This window comes from Vulpes vulpes, chromosome 9 (genome assembly GCF_048418805.1).
Source record: "Vulpes vulpes isolate BD-2025 chromosome 9, VulVul3, whole genome shotgun sequence".
Classification (NCBI taxonomy): domain Eukaryota; kingdom Metazoa; phylum Chordata; class Mammalia; order Carnivora; family Canidae; genus Vulpes; species Vulpes vulpes.
In genome coordinates, this window is record NC_132788.1 from 102,006,623 (window position 1) to 102,028,444 (window position 21,822).

Consider the following 21,822-nt stretch of genomic DNA (forward strand, 5'->3'; position numbering starts at 1 on the left):
CATATCTTGCAAACTTAGATCCCCTCCATGTGGAAGACTCCTAGCCCCCTGCAGTCACCATATTATCTTCCCCACTCCTGTTCCAGAGGCTCAGGGATGAGTTTCCCTTCCAATCAGTAAGTGATCAGAACAGTGCCCTTCAGCAAGCTGGTGACCTGCTGATCCTCCTCCAAACATGCTTGTCTCGGCTCAATGGCCATCCCTTCCCACCCCCACCAGACTCACCCCTCTGGAGTGCCCATCTTTTTTATAATCACTTACCTCTCTCCTGGGATTTTTACATCTGCTCCTGCTCCTTTATATTTGAGAAAACACTGTGTTTTAAGAGCGCTTCAGGAATCACCCAAAATAGAACCGTGTCCTTTTGTGTAATCCTGTACTTTAAAAGACAAATAAGTGGAAGGACAGCCCCCATGCTGAGGTTTAGGTGCTCAGGAGGACCTCGAGTGAGTGGTCAGAGCTTGACCTTCATGAGAGAAAACACAAGAGAATATCTGTGTGGCCCAGGATAGAAAAAGGGCTTCCTTTTTTTTTTTTTTTTAAGATTTTATTTATTTATTCATGAGAGACACAGATAGAGAGGCAGAGACATAAGCAGAGGAAGAAGCAAGCTCCATGCAGGGAACCTGATGTGGGACTTGATCCCAGGACCCCGGGATCACGACCTGAGGTACCCAGGTGTCCCAGAGAAGGGCTTCTTAACCAGAACGTTAAAAGCAGAAACTCCAAGGCAAAATACTACTAATAATAATTGATTAGATGAAAATGAATGTTCTGTTCAAAAAAGACATAATGGGGACAGTTCGGGAACCAAACTGTCCACATCCCAGTCTTGCTTTACTGTTTCCTGTGAGTCCACAAGCAAGTTACTCGACCTCTTTATGCCTTCATTTCCTCATCAACAAAATGGGAAGAATGGTATCTACATACGGGGTAGTTAGGAGTTTTAATATTTATAAATTAGGGTGCCTGGGTGCTCAGTCAGTTAAACATCTACCTTCAGCTCAGGTCATGATCCCAGGGGTCCTGGGATCAAGCACCACATCAAGCTCCCTGCTCAGTGGGGAATCTGCTTCTCCCCCAGCTCGTGATCTGTCTTTTTCTCACAGGCTTTCTCTCTCTTGCTCTCTCTCAAATAAATAAATAAAATCTTTTTAAAAATATTTGTAAATCATGTAGACCAGCACCTGGTACTTGAGAAGAACTAAAGTAGTATTTGTAAATAGTGCCTAGGATGGTAAAAAAATAACTGACCAGAGATTAGTATCTTATTGCTATCATTTTTTTTAAGATTTTATTTATTTATTTGAGAGTGAGAGAGAGCACAAGTGGGAGGAGAAGCAAGCTCCCTGCTGAGCAGAGAGCCCAATGCGGAACTTGATCCCAAGACCTTGGGATCACGACCTGAGCCAAAGGCAGATGCTTAACCTACTCAGCCACCCAGGCATCCTTTTATTGCTATCTTTTTACATTACTCCTTAGCTACATGCAACTGTTTTCAATGCAAATGAATTAGAAGTAAATACAATCTAAAATGCAGCTCCTCACTCCCACAAGCCACATTTCCAGTGTCCATAGCCACATGTGGCCAATGACTGCCGTATTGGGCAGCACTGATTAAGACTATACAAGGCATCTGCAAGTCAACAAGAATAACGCACAACCCCAATAGGAAAACAGGCAAAAACTGTGTTCAGGGAGATTAGGGAAGAGAAGTCTGAAAAGCTAATCAGTCTATGACGTGGTACTCAAAATCATTTGTAATCAGAAAGATGAAAATTAAAACAGCGAGTGTTTCTCTTTTTTTAAAGATTTTATTTATTTATTTGAGAGAGAGAGAGAGAGAGAGATCACGAGCAGGGGGAGGGCAGAGGGAGAGGGAGAAGCAGACTCCCTGATGAGCAGGGAGCCTGATGCAGGACTCAGTCCCAGCACCCTGGGTCATGACCTGAGCTGAAGGCAGATGCTTAACAGAGCCACCCAGGCACCCAAAACAGCGAGTGTTTCTGTATACCTCTCATAGTAGGAAAAATCAGCACGGTGGATAAGCCAAGGGTCAGCAGAATGTGGGGACAGAGGAAGCTCCTGCCCCACTCCTGAGAGTGTGCCCTGAGTGGCCGTGGGAAAGGTCATTAGCAGTGCTAAGTAAGTCTGATTAAGTCAGAGTCACCAGCAATTATGTACCCAGGCACCCACCCCAGGCAGATTTTCACTGAGTCTGTAAGGGGTGGATGTTCACTCCAGCAGCATCTGTGGAAACGGAGCTGGAGGCCACCCGGTGTCCATCCCTGGGGAACAGGAATGTGGCAGATGTACCTACGGAGCCTCAGGCCCAGTGAAAGCTCCAGATGGCACATCCAATAGACCACCCAGGATAGGGCTTAAAAACATGGTTCTGGGTGAAAACAGGAAACAACAGAATATGCTTTAACTTCGTGCCGTCAATGTAAGTTAAAAATATAAGCACTCAAAATAAAGCACATGTTTTGCAAGAATGCACTCCAATAAGACCAAATTAAACATTATATTGGTTGTCTCTCCAGGGAGACGAATGAAAGTAGGGTTTGGTGATAAGAAGGAATGAATGAACGAACGAACGAACGAGAGAGTGAACGAAGAGGGGCATTGTACAGACCAAAGTGGAAAGATGCCATAAACTGAGGAGAACGATGAACTTGACTCTCTCCCAGTTTGAAGATTTTTTAAAAAGAAATTTTAGAATACTTTTCCCAAAAGGAGGTAAAAGCCAAGTGATATAAAAATAAACTTGAAGAGGATTTGCACAATCTATGAATGGCAAGGATATAGACTGCATGAGAAGCAGTTATGCTTCTAAGTACCCATCTCAGGAAGATTTGACCCTGTCTATGGGGACAGGTACTTCTAACCTGAGCTTAAAGGTCCAGAGCAGCCCCCACACATTCTTTCTTGCTTTCTAACCATGCTGACATCTCTTCATTGCTCTTCTGTCCTCAAGCCCTCCCTCTCAGCCAGTAACCTCACCCTTTACCATGAGATCTCTCCAGCCGCAGGGCCTTTGCACATACTTCCCTCCTCACCCACCTAGCACATGGTAGTTATTCCTCCACAAATATTTATTGACATCCTGACTTCCAACCGGCAGAGAAAAATCTAGCTCCTTTCTACACTTGGGTTAGTGGAGGTATGAGCTTGGCTGAAGTCCCAGGGAGAGGGTAAATGGGGTAGTGGAGTCAACCAGGGGCAGCACAGTGGAGGTGGCACAGCCAGACCCAAGAGCCAGGCACCACATGTTAACTATGTGACCATGGACAAGTAGCTCACCCCCTGGGTCTCAATATCCCTGTCAATGAAATGAGAATAGAACACTCAGCTAATAAAGATACTGGGGCATAAAATGGGATCTCAGTATGTAAAGCAACAAATACACAACCTGACAAAGGAAAAACTCAATGACTTGCCTTTATCAGCAGGTTCTGGTATAACTTAGCCACAAGTAACACAAGAAGAATAAAAATGATGAGGAAGAAAATTTATGACCAAACATTTATGTCAGACTTAGTAAATTTCAAGCACAGTTCCAAGCACCTCGCATAAACCCCCCTACCTATCAGGGTAAGCACAATTGTCATCCCCATCTTACAATTCAGGAAACTAAGGAACAGAAAAGTTGTGTGACTTGCCCAGGGTCACACAGCTAGTGATTGGAGGAACAGGGATTTGAACCCAAGCTGCCTGGCTCTTAGAAAGGCTGTTTGCCATCTACATTACAAGAAGTCTGGAGGCTGGGTGGTTGGATGCATGGTTGGCTCCACAGCTTGGTGATGTTCCCAAGGAATCCTTCCCATCTTTCCACTCTGTCATCTCCAGTGTAAGGACTTTTCTGGTAACCTTTACCACTCATGGTCCCAAGATGGCCACCATGTTCCAAGATGTCTATACAAAAGCATCTGGCTAAAAAAGAGGAGAGGTTGTCACCTGCCAAGTTACTCTTAGGGGAGAGAAACTCTTTCCCAGAAGCCCCCAGCAGGCTTTCTCTCAGATCCCATAAGGTACATGATTGGGTCATGTGACAGTGCTCCCATCGAAAGGAATCCTGGGGAAAAGAGACTATTGGGCATTTTCTGACTCTGATGGAAGAGAGACTCCGCTGGCAAGGGATTGGTTGTTGGATAAACAACCCTCAGTACCTTTCACAATCCTTTTCCTAGTTTAAGATAAGACCTTCTTCTACCCATCCTTCCATCTCTTCTAGAAGACACTATTAGTTATCTCTAGGCTTTTCTACATTTCACTTCCTTATTATTTATTCGACAAGCATTTATTGAGCACCTGCTGTATGCCAGGCACAGTTTTATGTTCCGGGGATACAGCTGTGAACAAAACATGAAAATTCCTGCCCAGGGGGGGTTAGACATGCAAGAGCAGCGCCATCCGGTGGAACTTTCTACGATGATGGAAACCAACTCTCCACATGTGGCTATAGAGCACTTGAAATATGTCTAATGCAACTGAGGGGCTGGAAGTCTAAATTTAATTTAATTTAATTATATATTTAAACAGCTATGTGTAAGTGCAACTAATGCAACTGAAAAACTAAATGTCTGATTTAACTTAAATTAAATTAAGGGTATATTTAAACAGCTATGTGTGGCTAGTGGTTACCATATCGAGCAGCTGAACTCTAAAGGCCAAGGGATACATTATCGACTTTTCTCTCTGGACATGTAAACATATTTAGTGTCTCTCACCCTGAAAATCCTCCTATCTCATATCCAGGCTCTTGTTTCTGGTTACTCTTGTCTCCAGCCATCAGCCATGGCAAGACTCTCCCATGACCTGATGCTTCTCATCGTTTGCACCTGACTCATCCAGGGGCTACTTTTGAACTTGACCCCCAGGGATGACACTCTCTGCCAGGTTTCCTCCCATCTCTGTGGCTTCCTCTTTCTCACCAACCTCCTGCCTCTACGATTTCTCTCTTAAAATGTTGCTCTTCCCCAACATTCCACTAGGAGCCCTTGGCTTTTTTCACTTGACCTGTCTACCCTAGAATATCTGGTCTACCATAACCATTTTCCGCCACTCTTTTCTCACCATTACCAGATATTTATTGATATCTGCTAGGCCACAAAAGGTGCTACAGGTACAACAAAAAAAAGATGTTTGTCTTCATGGTACTCACAATCTAGAAGAAGAGGTGAATAATAAAAACAGATTAATAACCAATATAATTCTGGAGAGTGAAGGATCTCTTTAGCTAGAGGGGCCAGGGAGATCCTGTCTGAGAAGCAAGCTGTGAGCTCTAAAGGATTTGAAGAGGGCCAGCAGCGCAAAGAAGGAGAGAGTTGGGGAGGACAGGCATTTGCAGTAGAAGAAATAGCCAATGTAACATTCCCATGGCAGGAAAGAGCTTTCCCTGTTGGAGGAACAGAAGGTCAGAGTGGCCAGAGTGTGGTGGCACAGGGCAGTCAGTGGGAGTCAAGGCATACAAGGTCTTGTGGTCACCATAGAGTTTGGATTTTATTCCAAGACTGGTGGAAGCCAATGGAAAGTTTTAATAAGGAAGTTACAGAAACCTGGCATCTCTAACTCAACGTGTCCACAGCCCAGGCTTCATCTTCCTCCTGGATCTTCCTCCTCCAAACCTACTCCTTTCCCATCTCAATTTACCGAGACTCCAGCCTTCAGGTAGCTCAGGCCGAAACCCTGCAGACATCTTTGATTCCCTTGTTCCCATCCCACCATGCTCAATCTTTCCATGGGAAGCTCTGGTGGCTACCATATTGTTCTCTATAGTGCTTCCCACCATCTGACAGATCATATGTTTTCCCATTGTCTCTTTGTTCATGGCAGTGTCCTCAGGCACCTATAGTAGGTGCTCAATAAACCCTCATTGCATAAATGAACAACCGTTGCTTAGTGGCTCATTCAGAACCGGGAAGCCATTCCTCTTTCCTGTCTTTCCCACCACGGCCCCCACCCCATCCAATGTATCATGTGAGGTAGAGAACTGGAGTTTTGGAGTCTTGGGGTCCTGGCTTTGAGTTCTTACTCAGTGGTGTGGACCTCCATGCATTTGTAACTTCTCTGGGCTCTAGTTTCCTCGGGAAAATGGGACTCATCCTGCCGACTGCTGGGATACAGGGAGGATTTGATGAGCCCAGGCAAGCTCCCTGATGCCCAGCAATCAATGGCAGCTATATTTAAATTGGGGCCTCCTTTGTACTCCCACTGCCTTTGTCCTAGTTCCAGCCCTCATTACGCTGGCCTGCTCTCACCGCTCCCTCCTCACTCTGCCTCCATCACTGCCCATCTGTCCTGTCAGCTGTCAGCCTTGTCTTCACCACGCCAACCCTAATCACATCCCTCCCCTGCTCTGAAACCTTACATGACTCCCACTGTCCACACGATAAGACCCACCTCCTCAGCGTCCAGTTCACAGCCTCCAACACCAGCCCACCCATTTCTCCCCACCAATATCCTGAACAAAGTCTCTGCCTCCATAGGGTTTTCTTGGACACAGAAGACTTCCCTGCCCCATCCTATCCCCTCCTAATTCCTTCTCATCCTTCCAGGATGGGGGATGGAACATAGTAAATAGGTGCCTGTTAGGATTGCACTGGGCCAGAGGGGGACCAGATTATCTGCATTTCTGGGGCTTTAACAGGTTAGGACAAAGGCCACACAATGAGAAAACGCAGGACCAAGGTTTAACTCCAGATCTGAGATTTTGTGCCATGCTGCCTCCTTGTACTTGGGCTCCATGGCAATGCTGACCCCAGCCCTCCTATCTGTATTCAGGTCCTCCTCATTGTCCTGTAGCCTGGGGCCATGGAGACTATACTTGAACCTCACCCACTTGTGAGATCATCTGAGGGCGGAGTCAGATTCGTCTCAGCACTACCGCTGGGTCCAGCCCTACCTGGGCCAGACCCGCCACAGCTCACCTGAAATGCAGTGGCCCCATCCCCCCCACCAATTTCTGGCCTTGCCTCACAGGAGGCTTTCTTGTAATACAGATCATGTCCCATCCCTCCAGTGCTCAGAACCTTCTGTGGCTCCCACGTCACTTGAAGAGGGAACCAAACCACAACCCACAGGGCCCTGCACGATCTGCCCATCACCACCCTGCCCTCACCTCCTCCCACTGTCACTCTAGCTGGCTTAGCTCCAGCCATACTGGCCTTCTCACGCTTCCTCAGCTGCACCAAGCTAGTCCACACCAGCAGAGCCACGTTCATTGTTTGGTTTGGTTTTCTGTGGGGTTTTTTTTTCCTTTTCATTTATTTCCAAGTAGCTTAGCATACTTCCTATGTGCTGGGCACCATGCTGACCACAGCACATGTATCAATTGTTTAATCCCCACACCCCTTTGAGGCGTTGTCAGTACTGTTTTTATCCCTCTTCCACAAAAGGGGAAACTGAGACACAGAGAGGAGTACTGGCTTGTCCAAGGTCACCCAGCTGGGAAATGGCAGAGCCAGGATTCAAACCCCATGTGGATTGGCCTCCTAATACTGAACCACTTTCCTGCCAGTTGGTAAAGAGCACCAAGCCCCAAAGGTCCTGCCACTCTCCTAGCCCCTCCCCTGGGCTCCTGGGCCACCCCACAATTCATTCCAATTGTGCATTGTGAAATATATTGGACATCACCCCTACCATATGTGACAGGAAGCTTCCATTCCTCAGTCCAGCATCTATTGACTACCATCAACCATACACCTAGTTGGGGGTCTTTGTAAATCACCTTTTATCCTATAAGGCAGGGACGGTTAATACAGGGGATGAAACTGAGGCCAGCAATGTAAGGTCACATGCCTGTGGTCACCTAGCCAATAAATGACATCCCACTCCCATCTGACCCTGAAACCCACCCTCTGTTTTCCACTCTGGCTTCTTTCTTCCAGCATCTTGGCGACAGTTGGGACGGAGTTTGACCTACGGACGCTGAGGGCAGTTCGAGTGCTGAGGCCGCTCAAGCTGGTGTCTGGAATCCCAAGTGCGTGAGTTTCTGACCCTGGCAAGGGGTCTGCTTAGGGGTCCCGGGAGTCCTCAGTTTCCCCTCTGCAGAGCATCTCAGAAGTGGCCCCTGGGTGCTCCCAGCTTGTGATAGCGCAGCCTTCTCTTAGGGGGAAAGCTCCCAAGGGATGCCCAGGAACCTGGCCGCAGGTCTTGGTGAGCTTCTGAAAGCAAGCCAGGAGCCTCACCTATAACCATAGCACCCATTTAGTGAGCACCTGCTGTCTATCAGGAGCCATGCTCATACTATCTCAGCCAGTACTCACAACTTTGTGAAGTTGGAAGAGAGTTTTAATATCTCCATTTTGCAGTTGTGGAAACTGAGGCTCACAGCAGCTGAATAGTTTGAGCAGAGTCATGTGGCTGAGAAACGCAGGACTAGGGTTAGTGATTGTGACCCTGAGCCTGGCCAGTAACACTGGTGTCAGTGACTGTGACCATCTATTGAGTGCCTGCTGCATATTGGACACTATAGAGAGAACTTCAAGTGAATTGTCTTATTAGTTTGTCTTCACAATCGCCTGATGAACCCATTTTACAGATTGAAAGGCTGAGGCTCAGACAGGTTAAATTTTGCACCTGGGCTTTGGCAGCTTGACAGTGATGAGCTCCAGAGCCCAACCTTGTCCCATCTGCTTGCTTTCTCCTCCTCCAAGGGTGCTTCTGCTCCACCCTATGAGCATGGCTGCCATATTCAGGGTCAGATGTAGGTTCAGCTGCCAAAAATCAAAACCAAACAGTACTGACCTTTTTCTGTCCCACTGCCTCAGTTTCTGTCCCACTACTACTAATAATTTAAAAAGCGCTTGCTATGTGCCAGGCACTGTTCTAAGTATTTGCAATTTTAAAAACTCATTTGTTCTCCCAACAAGCCTATGAGGTAGGTTCTATTTTTAGTTCCATTTTACATCTCATTGGCTTCATCTGTCAGGTTCATTGCCATCCGGATCTAAAGAATAAGATCTCCCAGACGACCACCAGCAGGGTCTTTTTGTAGAAAGAAGGCACTTCTGTTTAGGTGTATGTAGGAACCCAGGAGTTGCCTGCATTGCATTATATTAAGAGTCACCCCCAAGCTAGTACTAATAAGAATTTCTACCTCTGATTCTACTTTGCCAGATATGTGCTCTCTCATTTAATCCTGAGAGGGAGGTGCTATTCCAGTCCCCACTTACAGATGAAGAAACCAAGATTTAGAGTGGTGACCTGACTTGCTGGAGGTCACATTGCTAGAAAGTAGATGACTAGGTTGGGTCCCTTCAATGCAGACTTAGCTAGGTGCTCGGATGGCCCTGCTTTATCTGGGGAGTGCTATCAGGAGAGAGGGAATGAGGCCAGCAAGATGGGAGAGGGAAGATGTCAAGCAAGGATGCAGTCTTGGCCTGATCCCGTGGGGAGCTCTGGAGTATGAGTAGCACCAGAGTTATCCTCCGACCTGAGGCAGAGACTGCCGGCCTTTCATCCATCCATCTCTGGTCACTTATTGGGGGCAGGGGACAGAGAGGTTGGAAGAGAGTGGTTGCTCAGGTTAAGGCAGCTCTCCATAACCAAGGGCAGTTATACAAAGAGAAGGGGCAGCTGCAAGCCATTAGCAGCCAACACCCACAGGAGCTGGAAAGTGGGCACACCAGTGACAGAGGATATTTGGCTTGGGCACTAACCACGTCCAGTGTCCAGAGCCTCAACCGCTCCACCTCACCACCTCTATTAGCATCACCCTTACATTGTAGATCCCTGTAGCTTCCACCCATCAGGAGGTGCTAATCATGAGCCGTGCAAAGTTCTTCTAATCAAGAAGCAAGGCCTCAGGCTTTTTGTTTGAACCCTAATTTTAACTATAGACTTTCCTGATAGCACCGTGACTACAAACATCCAATTTGACATGACTCAGACCTGGGTTTAAGTCCTGCCTCTGTGATTTCTAACCCCCATGGATGAATCACGTTTCTCGGACTTGCTTCCCACCTCTGCAAAATGGGGATAATTTTACACGTGTGCCCACTTCATGGGGTTGTGCTAGAAGCCAATGAAATGATGTCTGGTTTCTTGAGACTGGAACTGGGACATTGCTTTTCTGTGCAGAGGTGCGGCTAACGTGGCTGGTGCCTTTGCATGAATTAGGAAAAGATGCCCCCTCTTGGTGGGAAAAATTAGGAAAAGGCACTCTGCTCTGGGTAAAAGCTTCCCAACACCCAGGAATATGGTTCATAAAGCAATCGATTTCTACTCCTTTCTTAGGTCATCAAATGACAGAGTATGCCAAATACTTTTAAAATATTTTAAAATAAAACGTACCATAACATATTAGGAGGGCTCATTCCCATTTTATGATGACCATCCTGTGTGGTCCCTTGTCATTGCTGCATCTCCAGCCTTGTGTGTGCTCTCGGTTCCCAGGGTTTGGGGTGCTTGCTCACAGAGCCATGGGGCTCTCTTGTGTCTTCTCAGGTTTACAAGTCGTCCTGAAGTCGATCATGAAGGCAATGATCCCCCTGCTGCAGATCGGCCTCCTCCTATTTTTTGCAATCCTTATTTTTGCAATCATAGGGTTAGAATTTTATATGGGAAAATTTCATACCACCTGCTTTGAAGAGGGGACAGGTAGGTCCAAGCAGCATGATGTGTTTTTTCCCAACCTTCTTCCCTTGGGGACAAGCTCCTAGAAGGGATCTGCAGGGCTTTGCTTCTTTTTCCTGGCAGCTGGGAGAACTTCCTTCCAAAGTGTTGCAGGCAAAGGCAGGATGAGGTAGCCCTGGAGGTCTTTGTTGTTCTAGGGCCTTGTGTTGGGGCCCCCCAGAAGCTGTCCTAGGGGTAAGTGGTTTATTTGAGAAGTGATCCCAGGAAGTGCCATTGGGGGAGTGAGGACATGAGACAGGGAAAGAAGACATCTAGTAAAAAGGTGTGGTGTTATCAAGCAGGCTACCATTGTGGGCAGCTGAGACTCAGTCCCATTGGGTACCCTAGGAAGATAGCATAGGACACATGCCTCAGAGCCATCCCAGGCAGGGGGTAAGGGACCCTGGATGTTATCCACCAACTTCTGTCTGACAGTGACATGGACTGTGCCTGGGTGGGTATTAATGTCCTGGCACAGCTAGCTGACCTGCATGCTGGGCTAGAGCAGGCATGAAAGGTGTTTTCAGGTGGGAGTATGTAGAGACCAGGTAAACAGCAAGATATGAACAGGGTGCCAGTAGCTTCTACCTCATAACCTCGCAGGAACTGCAGCCCATGCTGTGTTCTCAAGCAGGAAGAAAAAGGGCAGCCGGATCAGGAAGGAAGAAATCTGATTGCGTTGTGGGAGGCAATCCCCATTACCTGGAGAAAAGGAATAGAGAGAGGGTGGTCCTCCTGGCGTCACCCAGAATGTGCCTTGAAGACACCCCAGCTAAGAGGCATGACACCAATAGTACCTAGCATAAGGTCCTGGTCCCTCTCTCCACACATGGTGCCAGGGGCAACCCTTCGGTGGTGAGGGTCAAGAAATGGGTCGGGGGACAGGCAGAGAAAAGCCAGGAAGGCAGAAGTCTCACTCATGGGACTCAGCTCTGAATCGGAAGCATAGCAGGGTGGTATCCCCCCTATCCACACACTCGGGGATGGGTAGCTTCCAGATATGTTTTCAGTTAAATCTCCTGCTCTCCAAGCTCTTTTGCTCTCTGAAGCCCAAGAATCAGATGGAATCGGGTAAAGAGAGAAGCCTGTGTGTCAGTATTGGGACCACCTGCCATCTGGGTATAGCCAGGCCGGCTGGTAGTGTTCATCAGAGGGACAAGGGAAACATGAATTCAGGGGAGGGACAGGGTGGATGGTGAAGCTGAAGGGGAAGCCATGTGAGAAAATGAAAGGGGTTTCATGCCTGTGTCACCGGGAAGAAGATTCTGTCTGGGGGTGGCTTCCCACCCACCATGTCCTCCTGGTGACCCCCCAAGTAGTGGATCCCTGGCCCCAGACTGCCCCAGACGGAAGGAAAACCCAGTAGGGAACGTTTATTCAAGATGTCCTTTTTCTTCCTCTTCTTCTCCTGCTCCTCCTGACTCCTTCTCTCCTGGGCTTGTGAAGTTTGCTCAATATGGGATGTCCTAATTATTTCTCTCCCCGATGAAGAAGGTGTTAATTGAGGCAGAGCTATTTCTGCGCCTGGCCTCGTCACCCGGGCGGAAACGCAGGAGGGAGAGATACAGGGCAGGGCCCCTTGGAAAAGTCAGCCAAGAGCAGAGAAACCAGGACTCCTAGAACCTAGGTTTGGGGGTTTTGTTGAGGTGGTTTGGTGTGTGTGTGTGTGTGCGTGTGTGGTTTTTTTTTTTTTTTTTTTTTTGGTCTTTCTAGCCAAGCAGACACACAACTGGCTTAGGTCTCAGTGGGGTTGTGAGGGGGCAGATGTAGGGGGAGCAGCTGGGGGGGGGGTAGGAAGCCTCATTTTAGGAGGATGACTGAAAAGCTTGCGATTAAAAATATAAGGCGTGTGAGTAAGAGACAGATATATACAGACACCCAGGCAGCAGGTTAATTTTAAAATATATTTATAACCAAATTCCTCAGACTCTCTGGACGGTTGCTTTTCTAGAAGCAGCCCTCTGAGTGTTTCGTGATGGGGGGGGCGGAGGGTTGAGTGGGGCTTAAAAATCAGAAGAACCACTGGGCAGGAGTGCTAAGGAGAGACAGGTTTTCAGCTGTGTTCCTTTATCGCCCAGAACCCTGGTTCCTGCGTGCCCAGAAGTGTGCTAAACACGCAGAGAAATGTGAAGTTAAAGTGGAAGGCTTTCTGCTTTCCAAGAGTCTCCAAAAGAGTTTGAGGAGACAAGACTCCTTGTCTGCAACTAGCTCGTTGCTCTTATCTCCCCCACGAAATACGAACATTGAGGTGCTCTTGTGGCCCTGAAGAAAAGGAAGGACCAGTGCTCACTGGCTGACACAGGGGGCCACGGGGTGGGGTGGGGGGAACTGAGCCAGACTTGGTCGTGAGGTAGAGATGGAGAAGGTTCTGGACAGAGGTGACCTTCCCAACAAACGGTGGTTCTCATTTATTATAGGAGCGCATGCATTTTCTTCCCCCTGCTCCGAGCCTTATGTTTAAAAGATTTTGCTTTCCAGCCTGTATTTGTTAAATAATAGTCCCCCTGTACCAAGTCCAGCGTGAATGACGAAGGCATTTCCAGCCACTCAAACTAGTGGTCATTGCTTCTTGAGCAGTAGGTGTCACTTCTGAGAGTGGCGGGTGTCACATTGCATGACCTAGAGTTTCTATTTAACCGAAGCTTCAAAGGCCGATGAGATTCACGCCTTCCGTGCTGGTTTATTTCTCTCTGCTGCGTGCCGAGTGGGGGTTGGGAATTTGTGTCCATAACACATCCATTGAGATATATTTTTATTTTGTGGAGAGCTTGAGTTTATTACACACTTGGCTGTTTGTTTTCTTGGCTGACAGCGTCATTCTCTGAAAGCCTTCAAAAGTGTGACTCACTGAATAGGGTCCTCTCATATCCACTGCTCTGGTCCAGTGGGGACACCCCGGGGTCATTCTGCGCTCCCCTGATTCCATGTGTTCCCGGGGTCACCCCATCAACACTTTGGAATTCAGACCCCACCTTTGGCGCCCAGCCCAACGTTTCCAGGAAGCCGTCTTTGGTTGCCAGCGAAAGGGGCATCTGTTGGCATGTGTCTCTTTCCTTGTGGCATTTTTACAATCTGCCTCTTGCTGTTTGGGGAGAAAACTTAGCTCCTGTGCCTAAGGGTAAGTACTGTGTGTACTGGCCTCCCTCGCCCCCAGAACAGCTCTCAGAGCCCAGTACATCTCAAAAAAAAGAAAAGAGGAGGAAAGAGAGAAAAAAGAAAGAGACAGAGAGAGAAAAAAAACAGATGAGAGGAGAGAAGTAAAGAAAAAAAAAAAAAAAAGAAAAATCAGCCTACAGAAGAACAGCACCACACGATTCACATATTTGTCCTAATGGAAGTCTAGAGAACACTGCACCCAATCACCTCAAAATTGCATGGCATATTCACCCAAACCATCTGTAGTAGGGAACATAAAGCACATCTCAACAGATCTTAAAAGACTAAATTATACAAGACATATCCTCTGACCAACAGTGTAATTAAGCTGGAAATTGGTAACAAACAGATAACTCTGAAAGTGTTAGGAAATTAAGAAGCATGCTTCTTAATGTACGGATGAAACGATAGGGTATCTGAGATTTGCTTTAAAAATATTCTACTGCAAAGCAAATGTGGGGAGGGGGTACAGATGAAACAAGATTAGCCCTGAGTTGATAAGTGTTGAAATTGGTGATAGGTGCATGGGAATTTGTTATATTATTCTATTTTTTTAAGATTTTATTTATTTATTTGAGAGAGAGAGAGAGCGAGCACGTGTGAACATGCAAAGGGAGGAGCAGAGGGAGAGGGAAAGGCAGACTCCCTGCTGAGCACAGAGCCTACATGGGACTTGATCCCACAACCATGAGATCATGACCCGAGCTGAAATCAAGAGGTGGACACTCAACCGACTGGGCCACCCAGGTGCCTCTATACTATTCTGTTTTGTAAATATCTGTAAAGTTTGTTTAAAAAAACAAAAAAGAAACACATCTTGGTTATCCATGGGTCAAAGAAGAAATGATAATGGAAATTACCGAATATTTTACTTGAGTGATCATGATAACGCATGGCAAATTTTGTGAGATAATAGCTAAAGCTGCACGCAAAGGGCCATTTGTAGCCTTAAAAGAACGTGAATCCATCTTAGAAGTTTAGGAAATGTATAGGAAAAGTAATAGAGCTTAGAGAAGAAATTAATGAAACAGAAAACAATGAATAGATCAACAAAGCCAGACTTTTAAAAAAAAAACAAAAACAAAAGCGTGATGATTCAGTTCAATAGTCATTTTTCCCCCAACAGTATTGAACCCTGACAGCCCCTATTTCTCAGAGTTGGTTTTCCTAGCCCCTTCCCCTGACTTTTGTCCCCCTTCCCTTTCACAGATGACATTCAGGGTGAGTCTCCGGCTCCGTGTGGGACAGAGGAACCCGCCCGCACCTGCCCCAATGGGACCAAATGTCAGCCCTACTGGGAAGGGCCCAACAATGGGATTACTCAGTTCGACAACATCCTATTTGCAGTGCTGACAGTTTTCCAATGCATCACCATGGAAGGGTGGACTGACCTCCTCTACAATGTAAGTGATGCAAACTCGGGGGGAGGTAGCCCCCGCTGGACCGGCCAATTCCTGAGGCTGCATTGGAGGGACTCTGAGCCGGTGGGGCCAGCGGGGCAGGGCACAGAGCTGCGAGTCTTCAGAACTTTAAGTAGAGGAGGCCCCTCGGGACATGGAAATCCAGAGGGCACACAGATGCCAAATACGTTTCACTGTGCAAGTGTTTCAATATAATTTTAGATTTTTTTAATATGTAAAAGGCCCATGTGATTCAAAAGCCCACATGGATAAAAGAAGGGCCCTGTGCTGGGACTAATGTTGGCCCTCTGCCATCCCTGCCCTTCCCTGCAGGGTGAGGAGTCCATGGGGCTTAGGGGAGGCATCTACCAGAAGCGGGCACCACTTACCCCACTTTCTGGACCACCCTCTTGGATTATCCAGGATTCTGGAATTTTCTGCCCAAGCCGAGATTCTGTGGACTTGCATGAGATTCTTCCGTGGGTCTGTTCTCCAACTGTGCCACCACATGTCCTAGGAGCGTCTGTTGGCACAAATGTGGCTGGAGCTTAGACATGTGAGCAGAAGTGCCCATGCGTCTGTGCATGAAGCCCACCCCCACCCCGGGGCCAGACATAGCCGTGAGTTGGGGAGAAGACAGGCCATCATGCGTGGCCAGGGGGCAGGGCTGGCTTTGCTCACATCGTGATCTGGTGCAGACATCTAGGTTCTAAATTCCACCCTGACCTTCCGAGTGCTTATGAAGGTATGTTTACAAAGGAGAAGCATACACCATATTTTATTTAGTAGTTTTAAAATATTTACACAGAGTATGTGGGCCTCTGTCAGTACTCTTGTCTGAGATCTTGAAAACATTAGAGACTGGTCCACCTGCCCCACTTGCATCCTGTTTCCCATCCCCCCACCACATGCAACCCCTTTAGCTCCTTGGTGTGTATGATTTCAGTATTTATGCAAATATAAATGTAATCATATCTATATCCTCCTCCCTTTTTCTTACCCCAAAGGCTGGCATTCTATACATGCTGTTCTATTTTGTGGGGGTTTTTTGGTCACGTAACAACATATCCTGGAGATCTTTCCATGGCAGGACATGGAGTATGTCTTCGTTCTTTTGTACAGCTGCATAACACTCCATTATTTGGAGGGCCATGGTTTATTTAATCAGTTCCCCAGAGACAAATGCTTGGATGGTTCCCCATCCTCTGACCTTGAACTCAGAGCTGCCATGAGCAGTGCGGCATTTATGTCTTTTCATCCTTGTGCAGATAGAGCTGGAGTTGGTAGTGTCCATTCCCCAGAAGTGGGCTCCCTGGGTCAATGGCTAAAGGGTATTTATAATTTTGATAGATATTTAGATGTGCAGGTTTTAGAGCCTTCTCTGCCCTAAACACAGCACACCTTCCTCACCAGCCTGTGCAGGTGAAAGGCCCCCAAGCCATTTGCCTCTTGGCAGCTAGAGATGGGTGGAGTCAAGGATTCAGGATCAAATACAGGATGCCACAGGTGTAGCGACCTCATGGAGCATCCCCTGGGGCTACTCCACACACATGCCTCTGTTGACTCATGGAGGTATCCTCTCTGCCTGCCTAAGTGCTAAAATTGCCAGTTAAGGTTCTTCCCATATGAGCCAGGGCATGGCTTGCTGGGGAAGCAATACCAGGCTTCTTTCTGCATACTACACAGTTGCTGAACTCTCCTCCTGGAAGAAGGTCTATGTTTCTTTTTTTTTTTTTTTTTAAGATTTTATTTATTTATTTGTGATAGACATAGAGAGAGAGAAAGGCAGAGACACGGGAGGAGGGAGAAGCAGGCTCCATGCCGGGAGACCGACGCGGGACTCGATCCCAGGACCCCAGGATCGTGCCCTGGGCCAAAGGCAGGTGCCAAACCGCTGAGCCACCCAGGAATCCCCAGGTCTATGTTTCTTAAGAAAGTTTTCCCCTTGGAAGTGAAGGAAGATTTACAAAAACCTATCCTTTTGATCGGTGGCTCATTTTAGGGTGGGATTGAGAGTGCAGCCTGGAAGTGGACTGCAAAAGTGCCATAGACAGTTGTGCATGTCACACACTGCACAAGTCACCTCATCTCAGAAGTGTAATTTGTATTGTAGACTACATAGATGTCCACCATTATTATAGTTTTTTAACAAGTGTAAGGACTGTAGGAAGAAGACATGGTGTTCTAATTTGTATAAAGACTCTCTGAGCATAGCATGTCTAGAAACAGACCACAGATCTGAGAAATGCTCAGTCTCTCTCTTGGACCTCACTTGCAAACAGCTTGGACAAAAGGTTACACCCAATTGGCAAAAGCTTGCTAGGGGATTTTTATGGGTTCTAGGTGTTTACTTTGCAAGGGTGATATGAGAGGAGGCCTAGGGGGAAATGAGCCCTGCTGGGAGTGAAACAGAGCCAGGAGCCAGGAAGGTAAGGAAACTCCAGCAGAGAATGGGACTGAGGAGCAAAAGCTAAAAGAATTGTAAACATGGGAAAGGGGTGTATCATGAGGCCAGATGTCCAGAGAAATTGTCCAGAGGTTCAGAGGAAGATACTGGAGATGTGCTTAGTGGTGGGAGAGTAAGCATGAGTAGGACCACAAATTTCCAGAAGATTCCCCAGTCATAAGCACCATTGTTGGACGGGCTATTCGTCCTGGAGCTAAGCTATCTTGGGGGAAACAAGCTCCGGGTAATTGGTGAGAGCACAGAGTCAGGTACGAGACTGCCTAGGTTCCCATTCTGACTCCACCACTTCCTTGCTGTGCAACCTTGGGCAAGTCACTTGGCCTCTCTGTGCCTCATTTCCACTTGCATGGTATGAGCAGAAGCACGGTCCCACCTCACAAGGCAGGAGCACTGAGTGAGGTGGGTACATGTGAAGTGTTTAGAACAGTGCCTGGTCCTCAGCAAACTGTAGGCCGAATTCTCCACCGTAGTGGGCACTCCTTTCAGAAACATACATGATTTTTTCATCATAAAAACTTCAGCAGCACCTAACGAAGCGAGCTGCAGGGTCTCACTTTATTCCCCACCCTCACCCCACAGGTAGCTGTAACTCAGTCAGAGTAGCCTTCTAGAACTTTACACGTGCTTACATCCCACCGCCATCCTGTGGGTAGAAACCCCAGTACTGATCTGGGTTTCATGTGAGCCTAGAGAAGTAATAAAGTACCTCAAAGTGGTGGCTAAAACATCAGACATTCATTATTTCACAGTCTGGAGGCCAGAAGTCCCCTATCAAGGTACTGGCAGGGCCAGGCTCCCTCTGAAGACCCTGGGGGAGGATCCCTCTTTGCCTCTTCCAGTTTCTGGTAGCTGCCAACAATCCTTGGCATTCCCTGGCTTACACATTCTCTGCCCTCCACTTGAATATCCCATCTTCACATGGTTGTCTTCTTTTAAAGACACCAGTCATGTTGGATTAGGGCCCACTCTACTCCAGCATAATCTCCTCTAAACGAATGACCTCTGCAATGACCTGGTTTCCAAATAAGGTCACGTTCTGAGGTCCTGAGGGTTAAAATTTCAATATATATTTTGTAGGGGGAGGAAGGTGATTCCATAACACCTCCCAAACTACTGTACCTGAATCCCTTATCTGGGGCTTCCCAAATTAAGACACACACACACACACACACACACACACACACACACACACACACATACTACAGCTACTAGAGCCTCTCATTGCCAAAGGCTGGAGCTAAGGTGGCCCTCTTTGAGTTTCGGCTGGTGAGAGCAGAGATGTTGCTTTTCTAGATTCATTAGGACCCTGCTCTTATGTTCTGCCTCTGCCAGCCCTGCCCAGACCTGTCCTAGGACACCCCCTCAATCCATCCGGCAGCCGCAGGTCTGGAATCTTTGTCTCTGTATTTGCGCTAGAGCCTAGGCCTGTGGGCATGGCCTCACTGAATGGGGAGAGAGTCCAGATGCACCTGCTCTAAGTATCTTAGAATCCATGGGCACAGATGCCAGATGCCACCTGCCTGGGTGGGCAGTGCTTTATGATCCCAACATCTTGTTTCTGTTCCTTAATATCATTGAAATCCATTCGTGTATTAACTGTTGAGCACTTAGTGCATGCTGGGAAGTGGGCAGGTGATGGAGGGGAGAGGACCCACCAGGAAGAAGACAGACAGAAATCCCCAGTCTGATAGGGGAGACGGACACAAACAATAAACATGATAAATAATAAACTGCCCCTCCAGTGGGAGACAGACAGTAAGCAAATGCATAATATGGGACATAGTGACATGCCCTGTGAGAACAGAAGCAGCACAGGGGCAAGGTGGTGCTAGTCTCAGTCAGGCAATCAGGGAGGGCTCCTCAGAGGAAGTGACATTTCTGCAGAGAAGGAGAGCACAAGGCAGCTGTTTGTTGGGGAGGATTCTTGGCAGAGGGAGCAGCAGCAGCCCACCTACATGGCAGGGTCTGCCCCCTTCCAGGTTTTCACAATTTTGGTTTGTACCAAAATTCTTTTCTGTTTGGCTTCCTGGTTAAATAAGTGCCTTCTGGAAAAAGCCTAACCTCAACTAATCAGCAACGCTGTCAAAGGTTTATATCAGGATGTGCATCTCAGCATTATTTGTAAAAATAGAACAAAACTGGAAGCAACTGGTTTGGTACCGTCTGGTCACTTTGTATGAGGGAATATTACGTCGTCATTAAAAAGCATCTGTTGGGAGAGTATTTACGGAAGCAGGGAATTGCTCACTGTATAATGATGAGTGGGGGGAATTGATTTTTTTTTTTTAAAGAATCAAGGTGAGGTAAACCTTATGTCTTAGCTCCAGCTGCCATCACAAAATAGCATACACCAGGTGGCTTCAACAACAGAAATTTGTTTCTCACTGTTCTAGAGGCTAGAAATCTGAGACCAGGGTGGCCAGCACAGTGAGGACTCTCCACCTGGCTTGTGCACAGCCACCTTCTTGCTGCCTCCTCACATGGTGGGGAGAGAGAGGGCTAGCTCTCTGGCATCTCATCTCATAAGGACACTAACCTCATCATGGGGACTCCACGCTTGTGACCCCATCCAACCCTGATCACCTCCCAAAGGCCTGTCTCCTAATACCATCACACTGGAGTTTGGGGCTTCCACATATGAACTCAGGAGCCAGGATCCCCTTTAGCCTGTAGCACCTTCTGATCTCAAGTGTGTACATTTGAAAATATAAGTTAGGAAAAGAAAGACTGGAAGACACTATACCAAGACGGCCTCTTGGTTGTGGGGTTCAGGAATCTTTATTTTCCTGATACTTCTCTGTATTATCAGTTTTTCTACAGTGATACAATTTCCTTTTATCATCAGAAAAAATATATTTAGACTTGTCTTGTTATAGATTTAATAGGAAAAAAAGAGAGATTTGGGGTCATTATGACATGAGGAGATGAAGAGGGCAGGCAGGGGAATGAACATTTTCCCAATATGTTCACGGTGTGCTGGGTACTCTTATCTACATCACCTGTCCAGACAGAGTCCACACCAAAGGTTTGATTGACATGGCAATAATTAATGGCCATTTTTTATTGTTTTATTATTACATAAAATAAGTGAAGAAAAAAACAAAATCTTCCTTACAGAAGAATTCCATCTGATATAGGAAGACACTCCCCCTCCAGAAGGGGATGTGAGTCTCTCCACTCATGGAGGGTGGGCTGGAATTAGCAACTCACTTCCAAAGAGTAGTAGGGAAGGGGAGATAGAATCATTTGACAGGGGAAACCTAGCAAACACTGCCCTAAGCAAGTGACCAAGGTCAACACCCCAGTGAATGTGTAACTGTGTGGATGTGATGGGCGGGGGGCCTCACTTCTGGTTTCCTTCCTCAAGCCTCATAACCCCTGTGTAATCATGAGCAAAACATCTGACAAACCCAGACTGGAGGGCATTCTGCAGGATACCTGACCAGTCCTTTCCCAGACTGCCAAGATCATGATAAACAAGGGAAGGCTGATAAACTATCACAGACCAGAGGAGCCAAAGGAGATATGACAACTAGATACAGCGTGGGGGCCTGGAACAGAAAGGGGACATTACTGGGGAAACTGATGAAATTCAAATAAAGTCAGGAGTTTGGTTTATAAATAGGGACGCCTATTCACCATTTTACAAATAAAGAGTCCGAGGTTGAGAGTGTGGCCTGAAGTTGGCAGCCAGGTTGTGGCAGGGCCAGGTGCCCTGAACTGATCCCCAGGAAAGGGATTTGGCGAAAGGGAAGGAGAGAGAGAGGTGGGAAGGGGAGGAGAGAGGGAGAGCAGTTTGATTTTTCTTAAGATTTTACGTTATTAGAGAGAGAGCGCACACGAGCTGGGAGAGGGGAAAGGCAGAGGGAGAAGCAGACCCCTCGCTGAGCAGGGAGCCCAACGCGGGGCTCGATCCCAGGACCCGAGATCATGACCTGAGCCAAACTCAGCTGCTTAACCACCTAAGCCACCCAGGTGCCCCAAGAGAGCAGTTTAATTTTTAAAGGAGTAATTTCTTAAAATTCTCTTTAAAGTCTGGGGCAGAAAAGCTCGATCGGGAAGAGAAAAACCTCCTTTAGAGACTTCAGAGATTCTTTTTGGGTTTTGTTTTATTGAGATACAAGTTTGAGTTGTACAGGATGATGTTTTGATGGGTGTATATTGCACAGTGATTGCCACCGT

At 47.2% G+C, this 21,822-nt stretch overlaps 1 protein-coding gene across 3 annotated transcripts in view; it reads left to right on the forward strand.

The window, feature by feature from the left end:
- The window catches only part of CACNA1A (calcium voltage-gated channel subunit alpha1 A), a 288,336-nt gene that overhangs the window by 159,067 nt on the left and 107,447 nt on the right, over nt 1-21,822 (forward strand). For all 3 annotated transcript variants that reach the window (XM_072721457.1, XM_072721459.1, XM_072721458.1), the window contains 3 exons: nt 7,890-7,981; nt 10,450-10,602; nt 14,983-15,176. In XM_072721457.1, the coding sequence (XP_072577558.1) occupies nt 7,890-7,981; nt 10,450-10,602; nt 14,983-15,176 (439 nt within the window). The remainder of the gene's footprint in view (nt 1-7,889; nt 7,982-10,449; nt 10,603-14,982; nt 15,177-21,822) is intronic.